The sequence below is a fragment of the Epinephelus lanceolatus genome, chromosome 11 (genome assembly GCF_041903045.1).
Source record: "Epinephelus lanceolatus isolate andai-2023 chromosome 11, ASM4190304v1, whole genome shotgun sequence".
In the NCBI taxonomy this organism is placed as follows: Eukaryota; Metazoa; Chordata; class Actinopteri; order Perciformes; family Serranidae; genus Epinephelus; species Epinephelus lanceolatus.
In genome coordinates, this window is record NC_135744.1 from 26700714 (window position 1) to 26727835 (window position 27122).

The 27122-nt window shown below is 40.5% G+C and overlaps 2 protein-coding genes across 7 annotated transcripts; one reads left to right on the top strand and one right to left on the bottom strand.

Moving 5' to 3' along the window:
- The first annotated feature begins 211 nt into the window (after positions 1-211).
- On the top strand, positions 212-15024 carry brd8a (bromodomain containing 8a). Of its 6 annotated transcripts, none has more exons than XR_004500724.2 (20): positions 212-672; positions 1089-1185; positions 3002-3071; positions 3193-3242; positions 3393-3515; positions 3642-3722; positions 3865-3929; positions 5357-5499; positions 5912-6103; positions 7491-7578; positions 7862-8011; positions 8304-8464; positions 8679-9159; positions 9279-9322; positions 9458-9729; positions 9905-9997; positions 10110-10178; positions 11027-11361; positions 13851-13895; positions 14197-15024. XR_004500724.2 is itself a non-coding variant. In XM_033610416.2 (20 exons), the coding sequence occupies exons 1-20, from the start codon at positions 630-632 to the stop codon at positions 14254-14256; spliced, it is 2610 nt and encodes an 869-aa protein (XP_033466307.2). In that variant the 5' UTR covers positions 212-629; the 3' UTR covers positions 14257-15024. The 6 variants fall into 6 exon arrangements, 5 of the variants coding, with proteins under 5 accessions (XP_033466307.2, XP_078028563.1, XP_033466316.2 ...); XM_033610416.2 differs by having other exon boundaries at positions 11027-11309; XM_078172437.1 differs by lacking the exon at positions 13851-13895.
- Positions 15025-16960: 1936 nt separating this feature from the next.
- dnajc18 (DnaJ (Hsp40) homolog, subfamily C, member 18) lies at positions 16961-26208 on the bottom strand. Its single transcript, XM_033609192.2, has 8 exons — positions 25538-26208; positions 23157-23325; positions 22600-22745; positions 21871-22077; positions 21653-21765; positions 21213-21322; positions 20919-21091; positions 16961-19204 (listed from the first exon to the last, which is right to left on the bottom strand). The coding sequence occupies exons 1-8, from the start codon at positions 25662-25664 to the stop codon at positions 19080-19082; spliced, it is 1170 nt and encodes a 389-aa protein (XP_033465083.1). The 5' UTR covers positions 25665-26208; the 3' UTR covers positions 16961-19079.
- Positions 26209-27122: the final 914 nt, after the last annotated feature.

Below are 27122 nucleotides of genomic sequence, written 5' to 3' on the forward strand. Positions count from 1 at the left end.
ACTGAAATGGGTATCAAATATCCTCCCTGCATATTTTAGTGCTCCTGGCTAAGAAAAAGGGCTGTTGATGCATAAATGTACATGTAATATTATTGTTACTGTTAGTTATTATCATTAGTGTTTATGCTGTTGTTTTACAGCCACAAGCAAAGGGACATATATGTATAAAAGTAAGAATAAAAGCGATTTAGCTAAGTTAAGGGGAGCAGCCAGGGTTGTACCATCATTAAGCTCCTGTGGTGGGCGTGTACGAACAGTTCGCTGCTAGCTACAATGATAAATAACGTTAGTGACTACAGTAAGCTACGTTTTCTCGTCTGGCTCTTCGTTAGTAGCTCAGACTTTGTTTAAATTAACGCGAAATAAACCGGGTTTGCGAGTCTTTTCGGCGAAGCAGCGTAGCACCGGAGCTAGCTAGTTAATCTTTAAGTTACCGATAGCTAATGCACACGAGACAGTGACTTTAACGGACAACGGTGAATCAGCGTGCTAGCTAGAAAGACAAATCTTGAAAGCCTCAACACCCACCACGCAACATTCATTGATGTTAACGTCCATAATTGTGTGTGTATCGCTTTCGGACGTCGCCAGTGTTATATTTTCTGCTGGGTTTCCATCTACCAAGATGTATGGGATGTCGGGATGACAGGAAGATGGCAAACGGGGTTGGAAGTGAGTAACGTTGGTACATAGCAAATGTCATGATATGCTATCCGTTAGCGGTGAGTGTGTCGTACTGTTGATGTTATCGCCACTAACTTCCTGCACGGCAGCCTCCGCTCGCTGCAGGGGAGCCTGCGAGGATTAATGGCTGTCATTAGACAGTTGACAGCTCTGTTTACACTAATGGTGGGTCCTGTTTACCATTAACAGTATAAACGACATGCTTTTTGAGCGCTGATTTGAACCAGTTATGTGTTCATAGTGAACTGTCGGCGTGGTGGGCAGCTTTAGGTGGCACAGAAATGAAGCTCAAGAGATTAATTATAGGGTCCACACCAGGCCTGGGAGCCACAGCAGGCAATCGGTCTTACATGAACTATATAAAGCATGCATCATGTTGTGTCCATTTTCCTCCACATCTGCAGAACACAAGCTGCTTGTCATTGGACCAACAGAGCCATGGTCAGTGAGGGAGAAGCTGTGTTTGGCCACATCTGTCATGAAGAGTGGAGACCAGAACTGGTACTGATTTATTCCTTCCACCCCAATCTGGTGCCAGTTATTCTTTGTTGTGTGTCAGTGCTCTGTGCTTCAACTTCAACTTTATTATTATCCTGAAGGAAATTTATTCTACAGGCATCGAGACACAAAAATACATGAAGTACAACATCAGGCATGAATACAAAAAATCCCCAGCTCAAGTGAAAACAAAGATACTCCTACCACACTGAAGCAGAAGCTGAGACAGTCTGAAAACAGCACAGTAAATGCATCGCCAAGTAAAGGGCTTTGCAAAGGCAATAAGTAAAAGACATAGTAATAAATAATCAAGGTACACAATCTAAAAATGATTTAATCCAATATATACACAGATATTTGTAGTCTGAAATTGTAACAAAATATAATACAAAACACTGACACGCCAGCAAGAAATGTCACTTAATTGAGTTTATTGCACAAAGGGCCCACTTGTTCACAGGTCATAATCTCCGAAAAAATAACATACCCCACTATTCATGGGAAAATGCAAGGAATGTCAGCTTTGGTTTTGTACACATTGTCAATCAGTGAGATGCCTGCCTTCCACAAACTAGAATCCAGGTGAGTTATTGCACCGAGCAGGATTGCTCAGCCAGCCAGCCAGCTAACTTTAAAGACACCATGCAACAGCTTCTCTGAACATTTGTCAATAACTAGCAATAATAGATTTTAAAATCGATTTTAAAATGACTTGTAACTAATTGTGGTCAAAGGAGGTTCAATTATAGCTTAATTACAGTATATAAGCAATGGTAAAATGGTAAAATGACATGGCAGCAAGAAATGCCACTCACCCACAGGTCTTAATCCCAAAAAAGTAAAATACACCACTGTTCATGGCAAAGTGCAAGGACTGTCAGCTTTGCTTTTGTATACAGTGTCCATCAGACACATGTCTGCCACAAACTAGAGTCCAGGTGAGGTATTGCACCAAGCAGGATTAATTACTTAGCCAGATAACTTTTAAAATAGCATGCAACAGCTTTTCTTTTTCATACAGTAATCTACCAATAAATAGCAATAATCAATTTTAAAATGAACGTCAAAGGAGGTTCAATTACAGTATAGAAGTAATGGTAAAATAAAAATAATGGAACAAATCATTTACTTTTATGGCTCAAAACATGTTTGTAATTTCAGTTGTTAACTACACAAAAGTGGCAAAAAAAGGTAATTTAACTATTTGAATCACTATGCAAATGTGACTATAGCTGAACTACCAGTAAGGCACTGCGAAATGTAGTTAAACTACTAATATGATTACATGTAGTTCACTACTCCCCATCACTGAGTTTGAAGTTTTAAAGAGGTCCCATGCTATATGGCTGTTATGCACACATTCATCCTTTTACTAAAGATTACCTATTAAGATTAGATATCGTCAATACAGGTGGGGCTTTTGTTAGCATTGTTGCCCCTCTTTGTACGTAAAATGGAGGTTGCTGGGGTTTTCTTTCACAGTCCAAAGACGTGCAAATACGATGAATTAACCATAGGTAGGCATGTGGTTGTCTGTAGCTGTCTTTTTGTGATGCACTGACATACTGTTCATGATGTTGCCCAGGGCGTGCTGGCTGTTATTTTGCATAAATTTTGCATGATTTTATAACCAAAAGACCTCCAAAAAGTAACAAACAAACAAACACACAAAATACCACAGATATAGAAGAACTTAGACTTGGGTGAAAAAAAAATGTTTTGAGACTACAATAAACCAAGGACAAAAATAGCAGCCTGTTAAAGTCTTTAATGGGTATTTCGTCTTTGATCATTTCAAAAAATGTCTTCATCTCAACAGGGTTTCTGTCAGTCGAGCCATCAAACCGTTTGCAGAACCTGGGCGACCACCTGACTGGTTCTCTCAAAAGGTGTGACAGAATCCAAGCTCACTCTATTGCAGAACACAGTGCCCAAATTCATTCTCTCTGCAGTACAGTTGCCACATTATATTTTGTCATGTCACAAAGCTGTTTTTGATTCTCTTCGCAGCACTGTGCTTCCAAGTACTCTGAGCTCCTGGAAACAACAGAGGCCCCAAAGTGAGCACATAAGTGACTGTTACCTCTGCTATGCTTTTGTAGACTTGCAAGCTAAAATAGATAACATATCTTTACACGGGTTGACACATGCATTGACAGTATGTGCCAGATAACAAAGGCTTTAAATAATAATGCATTTGTTGCCTGCAGGCGGAAGCGTGGCGAGAAAGGTGAAGTGGTGGAGACCGTGGAGGATGTGATAGTACGCAGGCTGACAGCTGACAGGATTGAAGAACTGAAAAGGTTCATCAAAGAAACACAGGAGAAGCACAGGTACACAAGCGTAGCTTTTAACAGGATGAACATAACACAGTCGTTGTGAAAACAGTAACAAAAAAAAAAGAAGTTCGATCATGAACTGCATCAATGAGAGTGGTTGTTGTGGTTGTGTCTTCATAGGAAGCTGAAAAGAGAGGCTGAACTGATTCAAGCAGGACATCTAGACTCCAAATTAAAAGAGATATGGGAAGAAATTCTGCAGTAAGAAGCAACAAACTTTCTATCTGCCCTGTTTATATAATAATACAGCACATCTCCTTTTTTTCTGTTTGTAAAGCTTAGACTTTGGACACTCTTAACTGACATGCAAAATAAATGATCTCGCCATGTATGTGTCTGTCAGAAAGAAGAAACAAGAGGAGGAAGAAGCAGAGCTGAAAAGAAAAACCACAAATGCTGCTTATCAGGGTATGTTCTTTATTTTTAGGGACATAAATATAGAAATCTGTTTCAGTAACTTTATTCATGCTCCATAAATAGTGTGTTTCCTTCTGGAAAACAACAAAGATTAAGTAAAATGGTTCAGTTTAAACATCCTCAGCTGTTCCATCTACATCCATCCATTATTCAAGCTTAAAATCTAACAGATTATAGAGGTGGCAGATTGATTGATGATATTGTATAGGTAAGCTGCTTTTACAGTATTACTGTAGAGTTGATTAAAAAAAAAAACGGGAAAAAAAATCACAGGAAAAAATTTTTTGGAAGTCAACACTCACTCTGGGCTTATCTAATGAATTAGTACCACCTAAATCAAATGGGTACATTTGATACAATGGCCATTTTGTGACATCTCAGATTTAACTCGTCAGGCTCAGCAGAACACTGCTAGTTTTGGCTCAGTGTTAGCTCATAGACTTGGGTGTATTAGTCAGAAATTGGAATATCTCACCTCCCAAATAATCATTTGTATATGAGGTTCTCACCCTGTGTTTCGTTGAATTATTGAAGAAAAGCTTATTTTTCTTGCATGTCCTTGGGAAATAAAGACTCCACAAATGGAGAAAACTCTTGATGAATTGAAGTCATAGTGGTCTGCGTTTAACAACTGCAAAACTATATCAAAACATCCGCTTACAAACACTCAAAAAAAGCATGCAGTGTAATTGTTGTCTCGTTTATCCAGTTGTATGCTCATTATTTCCCAAACATACAATCCTTTCAGCGGGGAACTGAACTTGCATTACAACTACATTGACAAAAACAGTAATTTTACCTCCCAAAACACAAGAGCTGCTGGTCTGTTTTTTTCTGGTTTGTTTTACTGTGTGACTTTGGTGAATCCCTAACCCTTAAAAACACCAAAGCCACACAATTAAACAAACAAACTGATCGAGGCAGCGGTAGACCAGCAGCTCCCATGTTCAGTGGAGTCTGGCTTTTAAGAGAGCATAGATAAAGTTTCAATTTACTGTCAGAAAGGGCCATCTGATTGGGAAGTGCTGAACATAGGACTGAATAAATGAGACTTAGATTATACTGCACCTGTGTGAGAGAGTGTGGTAAACGTATGTTATGATATAGTTTTTGCTGTTGTTAAACTCGGACTCCTAAGACTTTAATTCATCAAGAATTTTCTCAAATTTTGGATTCTTTGTTCAAAGTCAATCTAAGATGGGTTGAGTAAGTAATTGATGAGGATTTGGTAGCATTAGTAGTAGTATTCTGTCATTAAGTGAAAACATTGACCTGTTGGTGGTGCTAGAAAGTCTGGGGATCACCAGAGTCAGTAGGATCCATGGCGTAAAGTAGGATGATCATGGTACATTTTCTTTCATTCAGCTTTTGTGTGACTAATAAGAGAACACTCCCTTCGTCACCCCTCCCTCTTCCAGCCAGACAGGCGGCAAAGAATGCACCTAAGCGAGTGCCTGGCATCACCATGCATTCACCCTCAGGCTGTAGCTCCCCAAGCCCGGAGTTCTCACCAGGTGACCCACTCGAGTGCTTGACACTGGATCTTGCATCGACCAAGAATGTAAGTCACTGTTGGTTCAAAGGTATTTAAGGTCTGCCCTACTTTTCAATGATTATGCTCCTTCATGGGACATTTAAGGTTAGCTCTCAAGGTTAGTGCAGATCAACCGGTTTTCCTCTTTGAGCTTGGTCCTGTGTGCCACTGCTATGTGTTTAATCACCATTTTCTCATTAATGTAAAAGTTAGGAACCTTGTGTAATGGCCATGGCACATTGTTAAATAAAAGACATATGTATTAACTTAACTGTTAGAAATAACTTGCCAATACTGCTGTAAGAATTAAAGATGTCAGAAAGGGGTCTAATATTCCAGACCATTCCCAGAAACACATTAGAGACACTTACCCAGAGTTGATCAATTCAAGCATGCCTGGATTAGTATGCCAATATAATTTCCCTCTCTTTGTCTTTAGGCTTCGGGATCAGCCAGATTAATGACAATTGCTGAGTCCTCTGGATCCAGTAATGATGACATCAGCCACGGATCACTTCTGGATGACCCCACCCAAAAGAAGCTCCTGAGCCAGAAAGCTACACCCCCACCTTCTCCCCTCCTGTCAGAGTTACTGAAGAAAGGCAGTATCTTGGCCTCGAATTCCAGACTGGTATGTGGAGAGGACTTGTTGTATTGTACCAACAGTGCCAAGCTGTGTAATTAACATGTTCAAATCTGCAGGGCATCATATCTTCGTTTCATTTGTCTTTGTTCTGCTTTGTGACTGGTTTGGGTAGCTATGGTTTGTTTTGCCAGTTGTATTAAGATGATGATCTTTCTACACATGTTTGGCATTGTATTGTGTTGGATCTTTAACACTAAGTCTGTTTTCACCTCAGGACATCTCAGTGTTAGGATTCTCTCTCAGTAGATGTTCTCAAGCTTTGTAAAGTTGGGTGTGATTGATGCACGAACAACTGTTTTCAGTTAATTCCACTCCTTTTTAAATTGGGTTCAGGTGTTGTTTTAGACACTACACAAGGTCATTTTTTTTTAATTTTTTGGGGGGCACTTCTCTCCTTAATTGCACAGATGACGATGTACAGGCAGATGGGAAATAGGTGGGGGAGAGAGAGTGGTATGACATGCAACAAGGGTCCCACAGCTGGAATCAAACTGGGGACGCTGTGGCTATGTGGCATGAGCTGTGACCATATAGCTACAAAAGCGCTCCATATTCTCGTTTTAAACCGGTTGCAGTGTTCCTAAATGTTGAAGAAGCTGCACCTCTATCTATCACTCGACAGTTTACACTAAATCTATTTTGCATTTGTTTTTTATGCTGCAATTGTGTTGATTAATGTTAAGTTTTGTACATACAGTATAGCTGAAACATTCAGTGGTTTTTTTTCATGCATCATGTATTTTTGCAGACTGCAGGTTGATATTTTTATCTTCCAGGTTGTTGTCATGTGTTTTCTTTTTTTTACCTCTAAGCCTTCTCATATGTCATCAGCAATTCCTGTATGGCATAATTTCCCATTGCAGCCGAGGAGCTGTCATTCAGTCAGTCCCTGACCAAGTTTCCTCTTTAATGCTTGCTGAACAGTTACCTCCAGGAGTTGTCCGGCTTGTTTCGTGTTTTTTAATTTCCATTTTTATGAAGCTTACAATGCACTTGTGAAATCCCAACATGTCAGAATAAGTTTATCCTTTACTAGATCTTTGCCTCCCCACATTCCTACGGTTATGTTTATGCTCTGACATGCAGTGTTGTCTGTCAGGCCCTCTGTATAAACATACACACAGGGATTGCAGTCAAATTGTAGAAATAGCACAAAGACCTGCAGCTTTAGAATAATATTATTTATGAAATGATGTAGTGTACATATAAAATATTCACTTGCACATAATGGATTACTATGTGTGAGCCAGCAACAACATTTCTGATGGAACTGCTGGAACATAAATAAGAATACTTGATGTGTACTCTAGGTACAAGAAAACACAAAATACACGTTAAATGTTTGACATGCATGTATGCATTTTAATCCTAGATTGGGGACGGTGAGCACACAGAGCATGGTACAGGAGCACATGACTTGCAGCTGGCTCCACCTAGTCAACCTCTCTCTCAAGCATCAGGTAACAATACAGTGTTTGATTTTTGTGCATGATTTTCTGGACACTGATCAAGAGAAATTTCATGTCAAAGTGAAAATGAACGTCTCACAAAATAAATGACTGTACAAGTTTTCATGCCAATCAAGATACTTTCTGGCACAAAAAACATAGAAGAACATGTTTTATGTTTGTTATTTTTACCTCTTGTATCCTAAATTTATGTATGCATTTTATATAACAGTCCCTGTAGTCTAGCCATTTGCTCATTTTGCTCAGCTGAAAGCCTCTGCTGCTTTATCTGCAGGTGCCCCGATGTTGTCTCGTCTCCTTGAGGCAGGTCCCAGCCAGTTTTCTGCCCCGTTAGGTTTCATGGTCAGTGCAGACCCAGCCTCCAGTGCTCCCCTCTCTACTGCCACTCCTGTGCCTGTTGACTCTGCTGCCTCAGCAAGTAAAGGTGTGTCCACCTGACTCAAACCACTCTTCTCTCAATCCACAGGCTAAACCTCCTTACATCTTTGTTGTCACCTGCTTTGTAGCTAGAGAATTTAATTTCAGTCCTCTACTTTATTGACCACTGTTAACTGTATTGGTTGGCCTATTTCAACTGACACTTGGCGAAAAGCAGGGCAAGATTCAGATATATAGAAACTAAACAATTAAAGATTTTACAGACTGATACTGCTACTGGTTTGAAATTGTATCTTGGAAAATGAAAAAGTTGAAAATCAGTTGTTGTCTTTGTGCAGAGGTGGATGTGATGGTGCCGTCTTTAACCCCAGGATGCCAGCCTATTTCTGCAGAGGATAAGGTGTCAGAGCTCAGTGAGGAGGATGTGACTGTGTCCTACATGGGGGATGAGCTGGACCTAAAGACAGTGGGGGATATTATTGCTATCATTGAGGACAAGGTGAGAAGTGCTATGTATTTTCACAGCTCTTGAGATCAACTGTGGATCAATTTTGATAAGTAATGCCTGCTTGAGGCTTTAAACATTCAGTAACGTATGGGTGTTTTCATTTTGGGTTCAGTTCTCTTACAAACATCACTGCTTAAAAGGCAGGACATGGCAAACCTGCCTCAGTTATTCTCTAAGATCCAGAGTCAGATCTTTTCTTCTTCAGGCAGATGAGACTGCAGAGGCTTTGGATGCTGCTGCAGTTGAGGCTGCGCTGTCACTGTGTGAGGAGAATGGCCATGCTTTGTCTGGTGCCTGGGAGGCTGGGCCTTTCCAGCCCCATGAGTCTCACCCTGCGGTGCCCATAGGGGTCCCGGAGTCCTCGTCTCTTCACAGTAGCCTGGAGGGGAAGACAGAAGTGTTAGAAGTCCAGGGTGGGACTTCAGCTTCACTCTCCTCTCTGTGCAGCAGCCAAGATAACGGCCTGGCAGCATTCCCCATGGGACTAAGGGGCCTTCCTCCCACCTCCTCATCCTCATGCAGCTCAAAGAGTTTGGAGCACTGCCACACTGGAGCACCTCCACAGCCTGAGGCAATGAGAGAGACTGGAGGGTTGGCGCACCAGAAAAGCCAAATTTCATTGGATGTTACTAAAAAAAGTGAGAGTGAGAAGTGGGCACAGCGAAGACCTGAAAAACCCCATAGAGGTATGCACACCCATGCATAAATACAAGTATTCACTTGCTTCATAACGTGCAGTTTGCATGCAACTATGCGTTTTGCATAACCATTTCCTTCTTATTATTCATCTTTACTATCTTGGCAGACTCAGTATTAGAAGATAGCCCACTGACAGAAAGGCACCCCAAGGTATAGCACCCAACGAGGACAGAGCGAACATGATGCTTGTACTGGCTGTGCTGAAATGCAGAGTGCGTAGTTCCACAGTATTCCTGCACTGTAAGCTCTGTTTGAATCTCGCTGCATCTTTCTCCATCTTTGCAGGAGATGAAAGAAGTGGAGGATGGAATAAGCATTGTGGGAAGAGAGAATGCCTCAGGGACTAAAATATACAATGAGCTTAATGGGCCAGAAGTGTGTGGAGACGAAGAGGTTGATGGGGCAGAGGGATTCTTGTCAGAGCCAGACGGCGAGACGGAGCTAGAACCCGCAGCCAGCGAGAGTGAGGACGGATACAGCCTACACACGGCGTCCTCGTCTCTGCAGCTCCACACAACCGCAGACTCCATCCCCAGCAGCCCTGCCTCATCACAGTTGTGAGTGAAACGCATTCAGGCATACACAGCAGGGAAAGATTGTTTTCATTTCTGTCAACTTGCAGCATGAATTTCTCACTGCATCGTGCTGCAGGTCAGGTTGTGTTTGAAAATACTTCCCTCATGCCCTTTTTTGTTTGTAACCACCATCCTTCTACATACCACTGTTGTGCAGTTCTATGTGCAGTGAGGACCTGGAAGCTCTACAGGCTCACAAGATCTGGAAGAAAGCCATCATGCTGGTGTGGCGTGCAGCGGCCAATCACAGGTCAGAATATGACTCTTAAAAGTAACCCTGGTGGCTGATGCTCAGTCTCTCATAAATTGTAATTCTTTGTATCACTTCCTAAACAGATGTAATTTATGTGAACCTGTTTTAGGTATGCAAATGTCTTCCTGCAGCCAGTAACAGATGAAATTGCACCTGGATACCACAGTATTGTGCAGAGGTAAGCACGGGTTATGTGTGTTGTGGTTATTTTAATTTCACTAGTAGTTTTTATAGTGGTTGCTTGTCGTATTGCTCATGCCAATTGAAAATTTTACATCACAAAAATAGCATTTCAGCAGTTTTTCTGTTGCAGACAAATTTCCAATGTCAGAATAAAATCATGAGAGTTTGGCTGGAGTTGTGCCGCGCTCGTGAGATCTCAGTCATGTGGAAAACTCAGTCTGTGCTGTCATAAGTCAGTCTTTTTCTCGTCTTAGAGTTTAGATAAAATCAAAAAATTCTTTGTTTAATTTAGCGTGTATCTGATTCACCGACTAGCACTTATTTTAGTGAGAACGTTAACATTAACGTTAACACATCCAGGGAGGTTGGTAATGAGTGTAAGCAACGAAATCCAAAATGTAAAGTGTGTATGCAAATACAGTTTATCCCATGGATTATATTAATGCCGAATTGACAAGAATACTGTTGAAACATGATGCCTTTTATCTTGTGTTTCTAGAGTTGTGTGTTTTTACAGACATGTAAGTAATTGTTAATATGTAATATTTCTGAAAGGGAGTTTGGTGTAATATTTTCCACCAGGAGCAGGATTGGAAATACTCTCAAAAGGAATCTACTTGTAGCCTTGCAGATCCTGAGCCTTTACAAAATCTTATAGTCTGTAAAAACTCAGATTTAAGTCTTCTGGTGTGTACTAGGCATAAGAAAAACACCTTTGTGTTTGTTGGATGACACTGCATTACTGACATTATCCAATCAGGAGCCCTCAACAGCTCATCAGACCACACAGACTCAATTGTCTTTTCATCACTCTAACTCCCTCTTTGTTCTTCACTTCTTCAGGCCCATGGACCTGGCTGCCATAAAAAAGAACATTGAGACTGGCTTGATACGGACCACCGCTGAGTTCCAGAGGGACATCATGCTGATGTTTCAGAACGCAGTCATGTACAACAGCCTGGATCATGACGTGTACCACATGGCTCTGGAGATGCAGCGTGATGTCCTGGAGCAGATCCAGCAGTTTCTGGCCACCCAGCTCATCATGGAGACATCAGAGTCTGGTATCAGCGCCAAGAGCCTGAGGGGCCGTGAGAGCACACGCAAACAGGACTCTACTGACAAGGTGCTTCACTAGAATTTTGACAAAAGCAGAGAGTACAGAAGAAGAGACAAGGGTGAGACAACAGGCTGACTTAAAGGTAGAAGAAAGTGACGCTAAAGTAGATCTGCCTGACATTTTCCAAAGCAGGACATTAGTTTTTAGAATGATATCCTTTCAGGCAGCCATTGGTTTCGTGTTTCTATGCTGTCAAAATCAGCTGCAGAGACTTGAAGCTTTTAAATTAGAAGTTAACCATCACAGTGAAAATCAGAAGTAAACTTCTGTTGTTGTTTTTTTTTAAAGCAAGAATCCACCTATGTCAAAATTTTCTTATGTCCGTCGTATGGCTTTGCCTTTTTGGGCATTTGTAAATTAATGCAATATCTTTAAATGCATTACTATATTACAATTCTATAAAAAGACAAAACATTGTTCAATGAGGTGATGATACCTGTACGTGTCTCAAACAAGTTTCAAACCAATGGTTGGCTGGAGGGCAAGACATTTATTTTAAAACGTAACATTTATGCTTTGGAAAATGGTAGGCAATAATGTAATAATGCAATAATGTCAAGAGCATTACTGACAACTATTTACCAAAGCATACAGCTAAGTTTTTACATTGATATTCTACCTTCAAGAAAGCTATTGTTTTCCATTTATTTCACAACAGTATGAAAATGAAGTGACAGATAATTGACCTGATGAATTACAGTTAACATTTGGTCACCTTTTTTTTTGCATGATAGTGTGACTGAGTGAAGAACTGCTAATGTTGATGTTGGAGATTTACAGTAGAACGTGATTACAGAAACAAATAAGCATTTTTGAAACAACTACATTACAGCACCCAAAGAATGACACTTTATATTTATTTTTTAATCATTCTATATCACCCCGATGAAGGCCCTGTGCTTCAATATGTTGGTGAAACAATTTAGATTAGATTTTCCATATAGTCAGATGAGTCATTTTTCACATTAGTTCCTTTGTTGTTACCTAAGCTCCTAGTTGGCTGGTGAAGTAGTGACAGCACAAATGACCTGAGGCCTGTACTACGAAGCAGGATTTGAAGTTTGCAAGGTAACTTTGGGGTTAACTCAGGGTTTTCCATACCACGAATCTGGTTTTCTTTTTAGCGGGATAAATCACTGTGTTAACTTAAGCTGAACAGTTAACATGCTCCTCACCCTGACCTCTGACCAATCAGACCACTGAAGAAAAAGTATCCATTGACAAAAGTCCAGAGTCTCAAGTAAAAAAGAGGAGTCTATACTGTATATTGTTATAGATCAGTAGAATTACTTCATTGCTCCAGGGTTCTGTTTCCACTGGTTTTGAAACAGAGCTTCTAACAAATGGAGATATCGTTTACAACACTTAACACATGATTTTAGCTGTATTTTAACTTATGCAAAGTTCACTTAAGTCTACAGTGATCACTGACAGTGCTGCTACTTTTACCCTATGATTCTTTCACTGCAGCTCAAAATAACATGAGACACCTGTGTGATGAGAACTAGGATAAAAGATATTTTATTAGTAAAATAATCCACACACAGTTAATTGGCTAAATGCAACATTCCAGCCAGATAGACCTCATCAGTCATTAATTAGACTACTTTTCCCACCCTTTACTTTGGTAGTAGAAACAGTCTGGCATTACTCTAAAGTGTTTGATGTGACGTCATCCAACTAAACAGCAAAAAATATACACTATACTAATGTCACATAGGCCTATAGCTCAGTGATACCTGCACGTAAGTCTTGGCCGATGGTGAATTTTTCGATAGTATTTTAATTTTTTCTACATTTTAAGTTGTAAGATTACAGAGTATCGTTTACATCCCAAGCCAGTGACATTTTATTGTCTCGCAGTCCCAAACAGGTACCGTTTCATCTCATATGAAATTAGGTAGCCTACTTTATTTATGGTTCTGATGATGTCACTCATAATTAACATCCCCCCCTTTCACATGAACGCACTCAAGGCTGGATAGGAAAACCCAGAGTTGACTGAACTAGTCGATAACCAGCTTTGTAGTACCTGTTATCCAGACAGCCAATGTTAGGGTTAGTCAAGCCGGATAACAAAAACATATCCTGGGTAAGTTGAACAAGCTTCATAGTACAGGCCTCTGATCTGTAGTTTCAAGTGTTGAATGTTGATGAATAGCATTCTGATGTTAACTTAAACCAGTAACTGAATGGTAGGAGATGATGTAAAAGTCACACTATGCTTTGAAAAATGGTTGACAAATCTGTAGTATGTGTTGTATGTAGTTAATGACCTAATCATGCTGGCATGTTCCCCATAATATATCTGATATGGGTAAGTAGTGCTACTGCAGTAGTGGAAGGAAGCGAATAATAGATGAACAAAATAGCCACATGGCAGCATACCCATTTATGTGAGAATATGTTCCAACAATAGCTTGTTTCAACCTTTCCCTCTGCTGATTATGCTGTGTCCTATCTTTCTTGGCATTATTTTGCTTCCTCTTGAGACTTTCAGTGTACTTTTGTGTCGCAGCTCTGATATGCATCATTTTCCTCTTACAGGACACTGTCTCCATGTCCTCTCCTGCCTTCCTTCTTTCTCTTTTTGTAAGTACCGTCCTTCAGCCTTTAAAACTTTCCCTTTCTGTTTTGTCTTTTTTTTTCCCTGAAGCAATAAAAACAACAGTTGTTAACATTAAAGAAAAAAAACTTTTGTAAAGAGCTTAACTCAAAGTAATATGATAACTGGCTAAGTCATACGTGACATTAAAGGAACTGTAGTTTTGATTTTTGGGTGAACTGTCCCTTTAACATCTTGAAGCACAACTTAAGTGAAACACTAGTGTCACTAAAAGTGAAGACTAAAAATATGGTCTAATAGGTTCTTCCTTCCTCTCTTTGATGACAGGATGGAGGCACCAGAGGGCGCCGTTGTGCCATAGAAGCTGACCTCAAGATGAAGAAATGAACATAGACAATGAAAGTGTTACCCAACAGTGTCCCCGAGTTGAAGTGAAAGGTGTGATACCACAAGACTGAAATTATTCTCTGTCAGTTGCACAGATTTTCACTCTGCATAAAATGCAGTGTTACCTTTATTTGCACTCTAGATTAAATGGGTAGACTGTAACATGGAGAGGCTCATTTCCTATGAGACAGCCATACAGACATGGATTACATACTGTATAATCCCAGATTACAAAGGGGCATTCAGAAAGACTAGGTCAAACCTCTCATAGACGTAGCTGCAGAGCACTTAGACTTAGCCTGCTCTGAATTACATCAGGCTGTGTTAACGAAGATATAAGTTACTCCTTGCCTACAAATTGGCTGAATTTAAGCCGTCATGGGGCCCGGTTGAATTTCAGATTAGTGTGGTTGATTTTGAGAAATGTTGGTGACAATATGTGAAATCAGAGGCCAAAGAGTTTGATTAACCTGGAATTTCTGAATGATCAGGGGGGCACACACTAATTTCAAACAAACATTTTCATTGCTGGTATGACATTATCTGAGTTATCGTTTTTTTAGTTTTCTAATTTTAAAAGTATTCAGATCATTTTTAAATATGGCTGTTTGTGATGAATTGATTTTATCTAGGCTACACTTCCTGTGAAACTGTTCTGACATGCATACTCTAAGTCATTTTCGGTATTTTTGAGAAAACATCAACGTTATGAAACTGTTTTGTGGACTTTAAAATGTTTAAACAATAAAACTTCATAAAGAGCCCTCACTCAACCATGTTCAGCTTCAATTTGCATTGAAAGTTTCCCACTACAAGCAAGAACCATGACACTTTGCCCAGACCTCGCTATTGAAAGCTGTCTTAAAAATGTTCAGGCAGGGGTTGTGTGCAAAAATCAGTGAGAAAAGGCTTGATCTTCCTATGGGAAATTTTAATAGTTGGCATTTCAGATCCTTGTTTTCATTCTTTGCCTAATTTGTGACATTCATGTTTAATGTACTGTGTTTCAGACAGGAAAAGCATGCAGATTTTCTCAGGAATGATCTGAAGCAGCAGTGGCCACATGGCACAGAGCTGTAAAGAGTAACGTAAACATTACACGATAAACAGTGTTGTGTTTCTTAGAACTTCTCTGATCTGTAGATGCACAGTGACATCTTCTACTAAGCTCCTTCTCTGTAGGTGGGACCAATGACGAGGAAGAGTTTTGCATTTAGCTTTTGTTTAGTCATGTTCAGTGTTATGTCAGTTGGCCTGATCAATGAAACGTATTCATATCTTTTATTGAACCAGAGCCAACTCATTTGCAGGATCATTTTTGCTGCTGTCAACTACCACTTTGTAGTTGCTGTTAATACCAGAGGTCCCTGAATGGCATTAACAGTTGAAGACATGCATTAATCTGTACATCACTCCAAAATCAAAACCATGTTTGTCTTTTGACCTGTAGAGCTATTTATTAATCGACCTTAAAGACTGCTGCCTTCTCTCAGATATAATGGAACTAGATGGCACCCAGCTTGTGGTGCTCAAACAGCAATGTCTCTTTCCAGAAATCATGACGTGGTTACTCAAGATAATCCACAGACCTTGTTGTGATCATTTTCATGGAGGAACTATTTTTTTTCTACTGAACTACACCCACCACCATGAGAGGCTCTTGCTCATGACAGTGTACAATGTAAATATGAGTGGCTTCCTCAGCTGAGCTGTAATGTTAGCTAGCTCAGTGGTGCAAGGTGAGTTAGCAGGAGTTACATGCTTCCTTCTGTGCAGTGATACGGTTTGTGGATGTACTTTGGTAGAAAGATAATAGTTCCTATGCAAAACTGCTGACAATAACATTTCTGGATTATCTTGAGTGACCAGGTCATGATTTCTGGACGCTTTGAACACAAAGCGACGGCATCTTGTACCATTATATTTTAGAGAGAGCAGACATCTCTGCAGCTGATATCTCCAACACTCAGCAATTCAAAACAAAGCAATCTAGACCTGTTTTGAATTTAAGTAGTATTCATTGTAGTATGTATGTAGTATTCATTGTTATATCAGAGAACTGTATTCTGGTCAAAGTGGAAAAGCCCCTGAAGCAGAATTTTGCTCCTGAAACCTAGCACCTCTTAGTCTAGTCATCTAGTGGGCCTGATTGGACTCTCTGGTGGGCTGGTTCTGGCCAACGGGCCATATGTTTGACACCCCTAATCTAGACTGATAAACAGCACTACAGATGAGAGGAATAATATGTAGTTTCAATTTTGAGGTGAACTGTCCCTTAAGTGCTGTCAAACAGAAAAAGTAAGACACCACTTCAAGTTGTATATGCTGTGTGTCAGGACAGTCAAACCTCTCGCTCAAGCAATTAGACTGATGAGATGAAGGTGACAGTGTGAACGCACATAAAAGTGAACATCTCCGGGGACGTTTTACTCTGTGAGTGATGTTGTTCTAAAGGACATAGTGAGAGGTTCAGACACATTGAGGATGATTAGTTCAGCTTGTGTGAGATTTTACATGATTTAATTACTATTAAGACAATTAACTCTTTTTTGAGATCATCAGCCTGCCTAATTTAAGTACCATAGTCAAAACTACCTTATACTTTAAGTAGGATAATGTGTACCGGTGGTATTGTACAATAATCACTTACTTCTTAAGTCACCATCAAACTAAAAATGAACAAATGAGACAAAACAAAACCATGTTCTGGTTACACCTTTAATGTTCAGGTACTTTTGGCTGAAAACTGAATTCTGCAGTGCACTACCACACCGACTGATACCAAAACCTGATTTTTGCGTATCACAGTTAAGGTTTTACATGTTTGTGAGTTACAGTGTGGACCTGAATAATCTAATCCATTAACATTTAGTGTGTCAGCAGTCATGACGATGAGTTCACCGAAGAAAAAAAAAAAATGAATACATAACTAATAAAAACAGTCTCTCACTAAGGTTGCATGCAACGGTAACAATAGGGAACACAGGATTAAATATCAACTTAAAAGTGCTTTAGATGAACCTGAAAATTTCGCAAGTATGAGAACAGCTAAGGCAGTTTGGCAGTCATAGTGCACAGCAACACGCATCGACGTCTGTATAGGGTTTGAATGAAGAATTAAAGTTGACAATTTCACGAAGTTAGCGTCCTACTCATGACAAGATTTGACAAGTGAAAGTCACAATTCTGGTTCCTAGCTGTGGGGAACGATATTAAAGGTTCAGGAGGTAACTTTAAAAAATAAAAGATCTTTGTCATATTTCCAAAAACTGTTCCTATATGGTGACAGTGGTACATGAGATGGATAATCTGTTAAGAAATCCATCTTCTTCTGGCTCCTCCTAGTGCTCCTAATGCCATATGATAGACCAGTGGTTCCCAACTGGTGGGTTACGGTCCACAAGTGGGTCGCAAGTCCATTCTGAATGGACTGCAACTGAGTCCTTGACATGTAAGGAGGAGCTAGAGTTACATATTTTTTTTTTACAGATTGTCTATCTCACATACCACTGTCAGGATATAGTGAGTTTAAGCAAATACGGCCATTTCTTTTTAATAAAATGTATCTACTGTTGGTTAAAATGTAATTTCTAACCGATTTATACTGATAATTCTGATTAAATTGAGATTTTCGAAACAAAATGCGTCTTCTCTATAAAACATTGGTATAAACTAAAGGTGCAGAACGTATAAAACATTTATAAAATATGGGCCGAATAGCGATTTTCTGACAACAAAATCATTTAAGCTTGTGCACTGTTTAGGAAAAGAAGGTACTGCATGCCATCTAAGCCCCGACAACCCTACAGGTAATGTTCATCTAGCAGGTACACCAGAAAACACTGTGTAGGACTGTGAACAGGCTTTTTGGTTGAACTGGACTCCCTGCCTGTGACAAATCAAAATGACTTAATCGAAACGTGGCCTTTTTTTGCAACACACAACAGTCATTTCTCACACTTAAACCTAAACCATATGCCCGCTGCTAAAACACACAACAACTTCCTGAATGGCAGAAGCTTAATGACCAATGTAATAAACACCTATGCAAGCGGTAGTGCGGGGAGACAGCTCATTTTTTGGCAAGTATAACCTTTAATAACACAACTAGAAAAATGTGGTCGTGGTTTTACTTTACTGTGCCTCCTAATGGTGTATTGCCAGAGGTCATACCGCCTGATTAACCACAGTATACATGTTGCAGTCCTTTCTAATGTCTGATTCGTCTTGTAGTAATAAATAAAAAGTCCTCTGTCATTTCACAGTACAGAAGCTCTCAGATTTGTCCAACGACTACAGTATTACTTAGGTCACTGTACTTTTAACTTCCTACAGAAAAAAAGATGAGCCAAGGTGCTCAGGTAACATTCACTCTATTAACTATTAAATAAATACACCTAAAATTTCAGCGAGGACACAAAAACATTCAAGAAAATAAATACATGTTAACTACAAAACCTAAAACAAAACGTGTATGTGTGAACATACTACTGCCTTCATAACCCCCGAAGGGAGACCCCGTTCTGTCATGCCATTTCTATAAGAAAGTTTAAAGGCTCTGAGACATCGTACGCACTGCCGCAGTGAGTTCGCACGTGATGCTGCTGCCACCACAGTCAGGGTTGGCAGCTGACATGCAACTCTATCTTCTACCATCAAAGAGGAGAGAAGGCACATTGTTTCCAGAGGCATAATCTGCCACTGACTGCGCTGTACCTAAAAGAGATTTCTTTACAAAGTGGCCAGATTGGATAAATTCCCCCCTTACTAAAATGCATTGTTGTAAAGTCTGTAAAGAAACGTGTTCTCCTCTCAAACAGTCCTCATTTGCCTCTCTGACGCCCAACCAATCGATGCAGTTTCTCACAGTTGTCAAGCCTCATTGACTCTGCCTTCTGCTTTAAACGTTCATCTCGGTACAGTTGTCCGAGGTTTGCCAAGTCTGATTCTGAAAAAGGAGAACAAAAGAATAATAAAATAAAGATGCATCACAATATAACAGCTTTTTACACTGTAAGGAATAGTTCAACATTTTCGGATATGCCCTCAGTAGCTTTCTGGCAGAGTTAGATGAAAAAGTTGATACCACTCTCACGTCTGTTTGGTTTTCATGAACCTGCAGTCGGTTAGCATAAGCCACATTTCAACAAAACACTTTTGGTATAGTACTCTTAAAACCAGTACATAACCCGTACGGATGTGTACCTAAACTCTCGATCTGTTTAATGTTTCCACTGCAAACAGTAGTCTTAAATGTAGGCGGAGTTGTTGTATGCACTGCTCCATCCAGCTTTCACTGAATTTCCCTTTTCACCTGCAATACAGAGGAATGTCTGTACCTCGTTGACTGTCCACAGAACGGGGGTTGCACACTGACATTTTCAGGACAAAAAAGAACAGGCTGGAGTGTTTAGAGTCTCTGTTGCAATCAATGTGATATTTATTATATATTATTTATTTACTTTCTACTGTGGGTAAGCTGTTTTTTCTCTCATCTTCTTTTAGTGACACTTTTTTGTTTGAAATGCATGACTGCTTGCTTGGTGTGCAGATGCGCTCAGATCGTCAGTCGTAACAGTTTGTGCCGAAACTAGCTACGGTATATAATATCTTCTCATCACATGATTATATGAAGATTTGACATTGGACAACATCAACATAGATATTATCCAGCAATCATTAATATCGTCTGTATTTGACAAAAATGCCTTAGAAAATAAGAAAGTATTCATTGAATAGGGTAGTTTTTTTATAGTTTATTTATTAGGGCTGCGTGTTGGGAAGAATGTATTCATTAAAACCATGACAAAGATGGGTTTGCCTATTATGTGCCGTACTCTATTTTTTACGAAGGGATAGTTGCTGGGCAACCAGCAGAGATTCCAGGAAGTTATTGCTCCTAGCTGCTGGCTGTAGCCTTATATTTAATGTACCGATATAAGAGTAGTATCAATCTTATCATCACACTTTCTACCAGAAAGCAAATAATGATATTTCCCATAATGTTGCACTATTCCTTTACCAGTGACCAACTGAATGCACTGTAAATTTGAGAGTCTGCACCATAGACTGTATAATAAAGATGGATGATTTAACAGCTCCCTAAAAGTGAAGCCAAAACATCTTGACTGCCCCCTGGTGGCTGGCTGCGGTATAGGTCATAACCCCACCCCCTCCAAGTTAGCAGATGGAATATGGGCAAAACTAAATGATCAAAGTACATGTTCAATAAATTTTCCCCAAAGATGGTTTCTGTCATTTCAGGTCATTCTTATCACATGGTTTTTCTTCAAGTGTTAATTTTTCTGATAAGCCTGGTTATAATTAGTTATTTGATGCTATAAAAAGGGGGTTTGACGTGAGGTTTGATAGCTGGGGACGGGGAGACGGGGACTCGATGCTGCAGAGACTGCCTCTGTGCAGAATCTGGCTCTAAATGACGTCACCAGTGCAACATGACAGCAGCAGTAACTGAGATATTTTGGCTTCATTTTTGTATAATAGGAGGAAATGGATACGTGTTGTTCATCTTTAGATACTGTTAGTTTGAACAGGAAACAAGACGTTATGCGAGTGACGATTTTAGCTTCATGATGGCTGCACTGTACCTAAAACAGACTCCCAATTCCCAGCCAAATGAACGTGTGTCAGTGCTCGCTTACTTTGCTGTTTCTCTTTCCAGCAGCTGCTCTGCAAGTGTTCGATATAGTCGCTCTCAATCGTTTTCTCTAATTCATCCAGCGCAGCTCCGCGGTATTCCTTCTCAAAACTTTTATCCACATAGTATGGTACACCCATGTGCTGCGTTTCCCTGGACACCACCAGCCCCATGGCCCTGAAACCCAAACACGTGGTTAAAATATATTCAGTGACACTATGGTGTCAACCACAGTGGAACCCAGGGATTTGCTAAAATGTCCCCGACTGTAGTAAGGTTAATGGTACGACAGACTCACGGCTTATAGAAGAGACTGTAGGGCGGGTTAGTGGCCATCATCTGAGTAAATACTGATATGAGGATTAGCACCAGCACAGGGAGAAGCTGCAGGAGCGCTGTGAAGGTGTTCTGTGGGAAGATAAAATCAGCACAGATTACAAAGCATATAATACTGCATGTAGGCTGCACTGATTCATGCCAGCACAGTACGTGTGTGTCTTTGAAGCAAACCAAGAAGCAACAGAGACACTTCAGTTAAAAGCACAGTAAATGTACGACATGACATCAGTCATTATGGGAGACCGGAGGGCTGCGGCCATGTTAAAAATACACCCCCTAAAAGTCACTTCTCCAGTGCATGTTAATGATTAGAATAATGCCGTATCTCTAAAGCAGATCACAACATAATACTGTAGTTGTTTAACAAGGATTTGTGTTCATGTTCTGTGAGTCACTGACCTGACTCTGGTTTTCCTCCACCACCTCCTCGCGCCTCTCATAAGCACGTCGACGACGAGGCTGATAGAACTGAGAGTAGGAGGCTCCCTGGTTGGTGTACACATGGATATTTCCTGTAGAGAGAGACACACAGCTCTATACACTTCCACAACAAGACAACAGATCATATCCCTGACCCAACACTTTGTCCAGCCAAACACTCGCACACAATCGCTCACCTGTGGGAAATCGTCCTCCAAAGAAAATGTTGAAGAGCTCCTCAGGGGAAATGTCGGCCTCAAAGTCTCTGTGGAAGCTTCGGTAGTAGCCATGGCGATTATGGCTGGGTTGTTGAGGTGCGTTCGAAGTTGCAGATTGATCTCCGTATTGATCATACTGCTGCCTCTTCTCTGGATTGCTCAGCACTGCATATGCATTGCCTATTGCTGTCGGGAGAGGAGGGAAACATTTAAATCCAGAGCAAAATATACAATGCTTGAATGCATCACTTAAAATTGAAAAAATAAAATTGAGGGCGGCAGACACTCGTCCATAGGGACTTCACTTGGGAATTAGGAGCTATAAGGAGCAATCTCTGTGTGCTCAGATTTGACTGAGCTATGACTCAGAGAAGGAGTATTGAGGTAATAGCCTTGGGCGCTGTAGGTTTAAACGTACCGACATTCCCTCTATGTGCTGTAACTGCTGATTGTGTTGGTGAATGGGCCAGTATCTTTGCCTCATGCCTCTCCCTTTGCAACTCTGCAACTCTGCTGCAGCCCCCTCGGGACCTGCAGCTCTGCTGGAGCCCCCTAGGGACCTTTGTTATTATATAAGTGTAGTAATCAGCAATATGTTTTTTTAATCAGCCCTACAATACAGGGCTTAAACAATAACAAGATATTGTCCCCACTGCATCTTACTGATTAAAAAGCAGTTGTTCCTTTCTCCTCTGCCAAAGCTCATACCTTTAAAAGCATCTGTAGCTCCTGGAGCAAAGTTCTTATCAGGGTGAAACTTGAGGGCCAACTTCCTGTATGCCTTCTTCAGATCTTCATCGCTAGCATTTTTGGGAACACCGAGAATTTCATAGAAGTCCTTGCAGTTCTTTATCCTGCAATAACAAGGCATAATGGATGTCAAAACACAAGTCTGGGCTTCCTCACGAACTTGTGGAGGTTATTAAATATGTATACTCTTATCACAAGTTATGTCAGTGTACATTTACAAGGTGCTTCATCGGACAGTCAATCTTATATCTACATGCAAAAATACATGTTTGGTTCATCTTGCCATTTTAGCATGTCTGTAGTCGTCTTGGGGTGGAACAGAAAAGCTCACTATAGCTATACTCAGTGATAGGGCACATGTGATGGCATGTGTAACAGCTTTGACTTTAACCAGTGTATGACCAACAGACAGGTTATTCAGGGCATGTAACACAGCCAAAGTTATACAGTGACTAACAGAGGCTCTGGTCTGCATGACAATGTAAAAAAGCAAATGTAACAGAGTCACTGTGCACCTGAGAACACCCTGCCGTTGCTCCTCGGTGTAGCTCTTCTTTTCATCACCATTCATTTGACTCGTTTCGTTGTGTTTAAAGTCCTCATCTCTCCAGCCTGATGGCGGAGGCACGTGGTTTGCTTGTGGAGCAGCGTTGCCTCCGTTCCTTACTATGGCATCGATCAGCACTACAATCAAGATCACAGGGTCTGAGGTCAACTGACAAGGTGTGAATAGTGAAAGACGATGGAGAGAGATTAAACAAGAACAAGAAGTGTCCAAAAATATCTCTATGATTGGTCCTGGACAGGGCTGGGCAACACAGAGAAAATCAGTTATAACAATCTTCTTCAGAAGTTCAGAAAACAGCATCACTTTACTATAATGCAGCTTTTGAAAATAGGAAGCAACAACACTTATATTATAATATTATATAATATTACAATATCCAAAATCTAAGATGAGGTGGTATAAAAGGTATTTTGCCACCACAAGCCTCCATAACAGCTTTAATACCCTCTAAAGGAGAATATCTATAAACTGTGATGAAGGGATAAACATTATTTTTCCAAAACAACCTTATTTGGGATTAACTCCACTCATCCCTCCTCCTGCATGTTTACACTAATGCAGTCTGGGAAAAGATACAGGTGTATCAAAACAAGGACCACTCAGCTGTTGAACAGGTTTTTCCCACAGCAGTTAGACTCCTAAATCACAACAGGTGAACATGGAACTGTTTCTACTGGCACTTTATTCACATTAATTGATATTAATTATTCTCGTTTAGCCTCACAGTTTTAGCTTATTTATTATTGCTCTTATTTATTCAATTTATTGCTTTTATTGAAACACTACTTCATTTTTATGTGGAGCATAAAAATGACAAAGAAATCTGGTGTTTTGATGACGGTGGTGTAGGGTGCTTCCAAAATCTCCCATCTGGTGAAGTTGAATGATGTAGTATTTGATTCACATAATTTTTTTTTATACTCAAAACATTCAGTGATTCCTTGTGCTGTGTATTAAAGCATTTTTCCATGTTTCTCCACTGATTTATTCAGGATTTTGCTGTCACTTGTCACCCATCTCTATGTGGCAGGTGGCACCGAGGAAAAATGGAGGTGCAACAATCAGTGACGTTTTTAGATATAGGGCTACCTGCTGGGGTGCTGGTGTGTTGGGAAGACTGAGGCAGGAAAACGCAGAAAAAACTGGTAGGCCTAAGAATGTTCGCTGTGTGTACTGTTTTGTGCTGTTGAGTTTGAATGTGTCTGACATTTACTATTTTAATGTGTCAGGCCTGTTTATTTGCTGGGTTCAAGGTGGCTGGAAGTCAGTAGGAAAGTAGACTGACATACCAGGTATTTTTAAGGTTAGCAATGTTGTTTTTTTACATTTAATCTGTCTGCATTTTAGTATTTTGAAAGAAAGCGTTTTTAAGATTATTCATTTGGTTCTCTGAGGAGCATCAGTGGTCTATTAGCTGCTCTTGCTGTGGGACTATTTTTATTGTGTGCTTTTGTTTGTTTAGGCCTTTTTTTCTTTTTGTAGTCTTCCCTGGGAAATGAGCTGGTAGTGAGCAAAAGATATGGGTATTGCCCTTGGGGTGGACTAATTTTCTTACTTCAATTTTTTTTGTTTGTTTTATCTGCCTGCTTCCCCTCTAATTGCCAGCAGACTCAGGTTGAATCCAGTCAGAGGGTCAGGTTAGGCTTACGATGTGCTGTGGTTGATTATTTGCAGTGGAAATAATCACATGTGGAAACTTTGGAAATGAGTAGAGTGCAAGATCTATTGAATGCAGTGTGCACTGGTGTGACAGTAGAGCTTAACCCCCTGCCGTTTGTCAATCCTGAGGAGGGCAAAGCTGAACTTTTATCCTTTACCTCCCTTACGGTCATTCCTTACACTAGAGACATGTAGTGGGTGTATCACATACATGAGCGGAATGATATGGACTGTGCATTGCACATTAAAAGTTTTTCAGTCCTTGCAATGGATGTGCAAACTGCTGTAAAATGGACCATGCGGCATTTAACTGCATGCACATTGTGTTCAAAAAGCTCTAAGTAATTTATGACAACTTGATTATCCTGTTATGATGCCATTACTGCAGAAGCTATAAGGCAAGGTAGAGCAACTGGAGACACAGTAACACAGCACTGCCTTACAGAGAGCCCTTAACAGCCCTAAATGTCAGCATGCAGCCTACACAGACATTAAGTATTAAAGCCAGACAGCAGATTTTTGTCTCTGCTTCTAAAAATAGCAACTCAGTGCACCTAACCTGAGGCCTGTAAATACATGTCTACGGTTAATCCAGTGTTGTAAGTTGTCTAGTTGACCGGTGTTGGCTAATCAGACTGCCACTGCAGAATGTGCGTCAGCTAATTTTACCTCTGGCCCGGGTGCTGGGGTAAATATTCTGGGCTTCATAGAGCAGCTGCAGAGCCCGATCTTTCCGCCCGGACCGTAAACACAGCTTCGCCTTCTCTATCAGCCGGTCGGCTTCTTCTTTGTCCATTTCAGCGTGACGGGGGTTATTTTGGTGATCCAGTCGCTTTCTGTAGAGGTCTGTCCCTGTGCAATGTGCGTCAATATCATATGGCAAAGCGAGCCGCTACAGCTAACGGTAGGTAGCCGATTAGCTTTGGTGTCAGACAGCTGCGTAACGTTAGCTAGGTAGCCAGCATAGCCAGCCCGCAGTCACTCAAAGTCCTTCGCACTATCCGATTAGCAGACGACGGCGGTTGTTGTCAGGCTGCAAACAGGCCCGCAGCTGGGCCATTTTTATTATAAAAGTCCGAAAGGTGGACTGTTTATGCTGTCTGTCTTTTTCGCGTTGACAGGCCACCGTGTTGGTTAAATTACACAGAGCCCACTGAGCTGTGATGGACAAGAGGTGGAGGTGGGACGTCACATCCTGTCGAGTGAGTGCTGAAATCCGTAGAAAACCGCCCTAAAATCGAGTCTAATGATATTTAGTTAGTTGTCTGTTTGTTAGCAAGTTAGTCAATTCATTTCTCTATCCAAATGTTTTCCTGTCCTTCACCTAACGGGACCGGGACTCGTAAAACCAGACGGTTGAGTAGCATCAGCAGGTGTATGAGATGCTGCTGCCGCGTTCAAGGTACTCCGAGATTTGAATGTGATGCGTTTAAGTGTCCATGAACGAAAATAAATACAAAATGGACCTAAGATTTCTCGGTGGGGGATTTATTTTTATCCCTCAAGTGGTGCATAGCTGACTTGCACTGCAGCGGCAGAATGATAAGAAAGCAGGTGTGTAATACATTTTTTAAAAAATATTTAAGCATTTTAGCCAACCTACAAAACTGCATATTTAGCAAATATGGATTAAGGTGACATTACATAAAGTGGCAAAGTGTCTACATCTCTGTACCAATCAGTCATTGACATTATTCTACACATTTTAGTCAGATTTAGTTGGATGTAAGATAGGTTTACTAGTGTGATGGTTGTGATACAGAAATCAACTTTAAAGGTCCAGTATGTAAGATTTAGGGGCATATATTGGCAGAAACAGTATATAGTATTAATAACTATGTTTTCATCAGTTTATAATCACCTGAAAATAAGAATCATTATGTTTTCATTACCTTAGAATAAGCCATTTGTATCTAATTATAGAGCAGGTCCTCCTCTACAGAGTCCGCCATGTTCTTCTATAGTAGCCCAGAGCAGACAAATCAACCACTGGCTCTTGATTAGAGCTCTGATTCTTAGTCTGAGCCTGATTGTCTGATTTCCAATATCCCTACAGGCTTAAATTGGGTCGGGCTCTCACCAATTTACCGATGTGTATTGTTTGTTTTTTTGAATGAAAGAGGACTGATTCAAGAGTGACAGAGACGGGGAGGTGGGGGGACTGTGACTGAGAAAGGGAAAAGGCATTATAGTGGAGAAACGGTGGGAAACAAGAGAAGGTGAGGGGGGGCGTCGGTGGCTTAGTGGTAGAGCA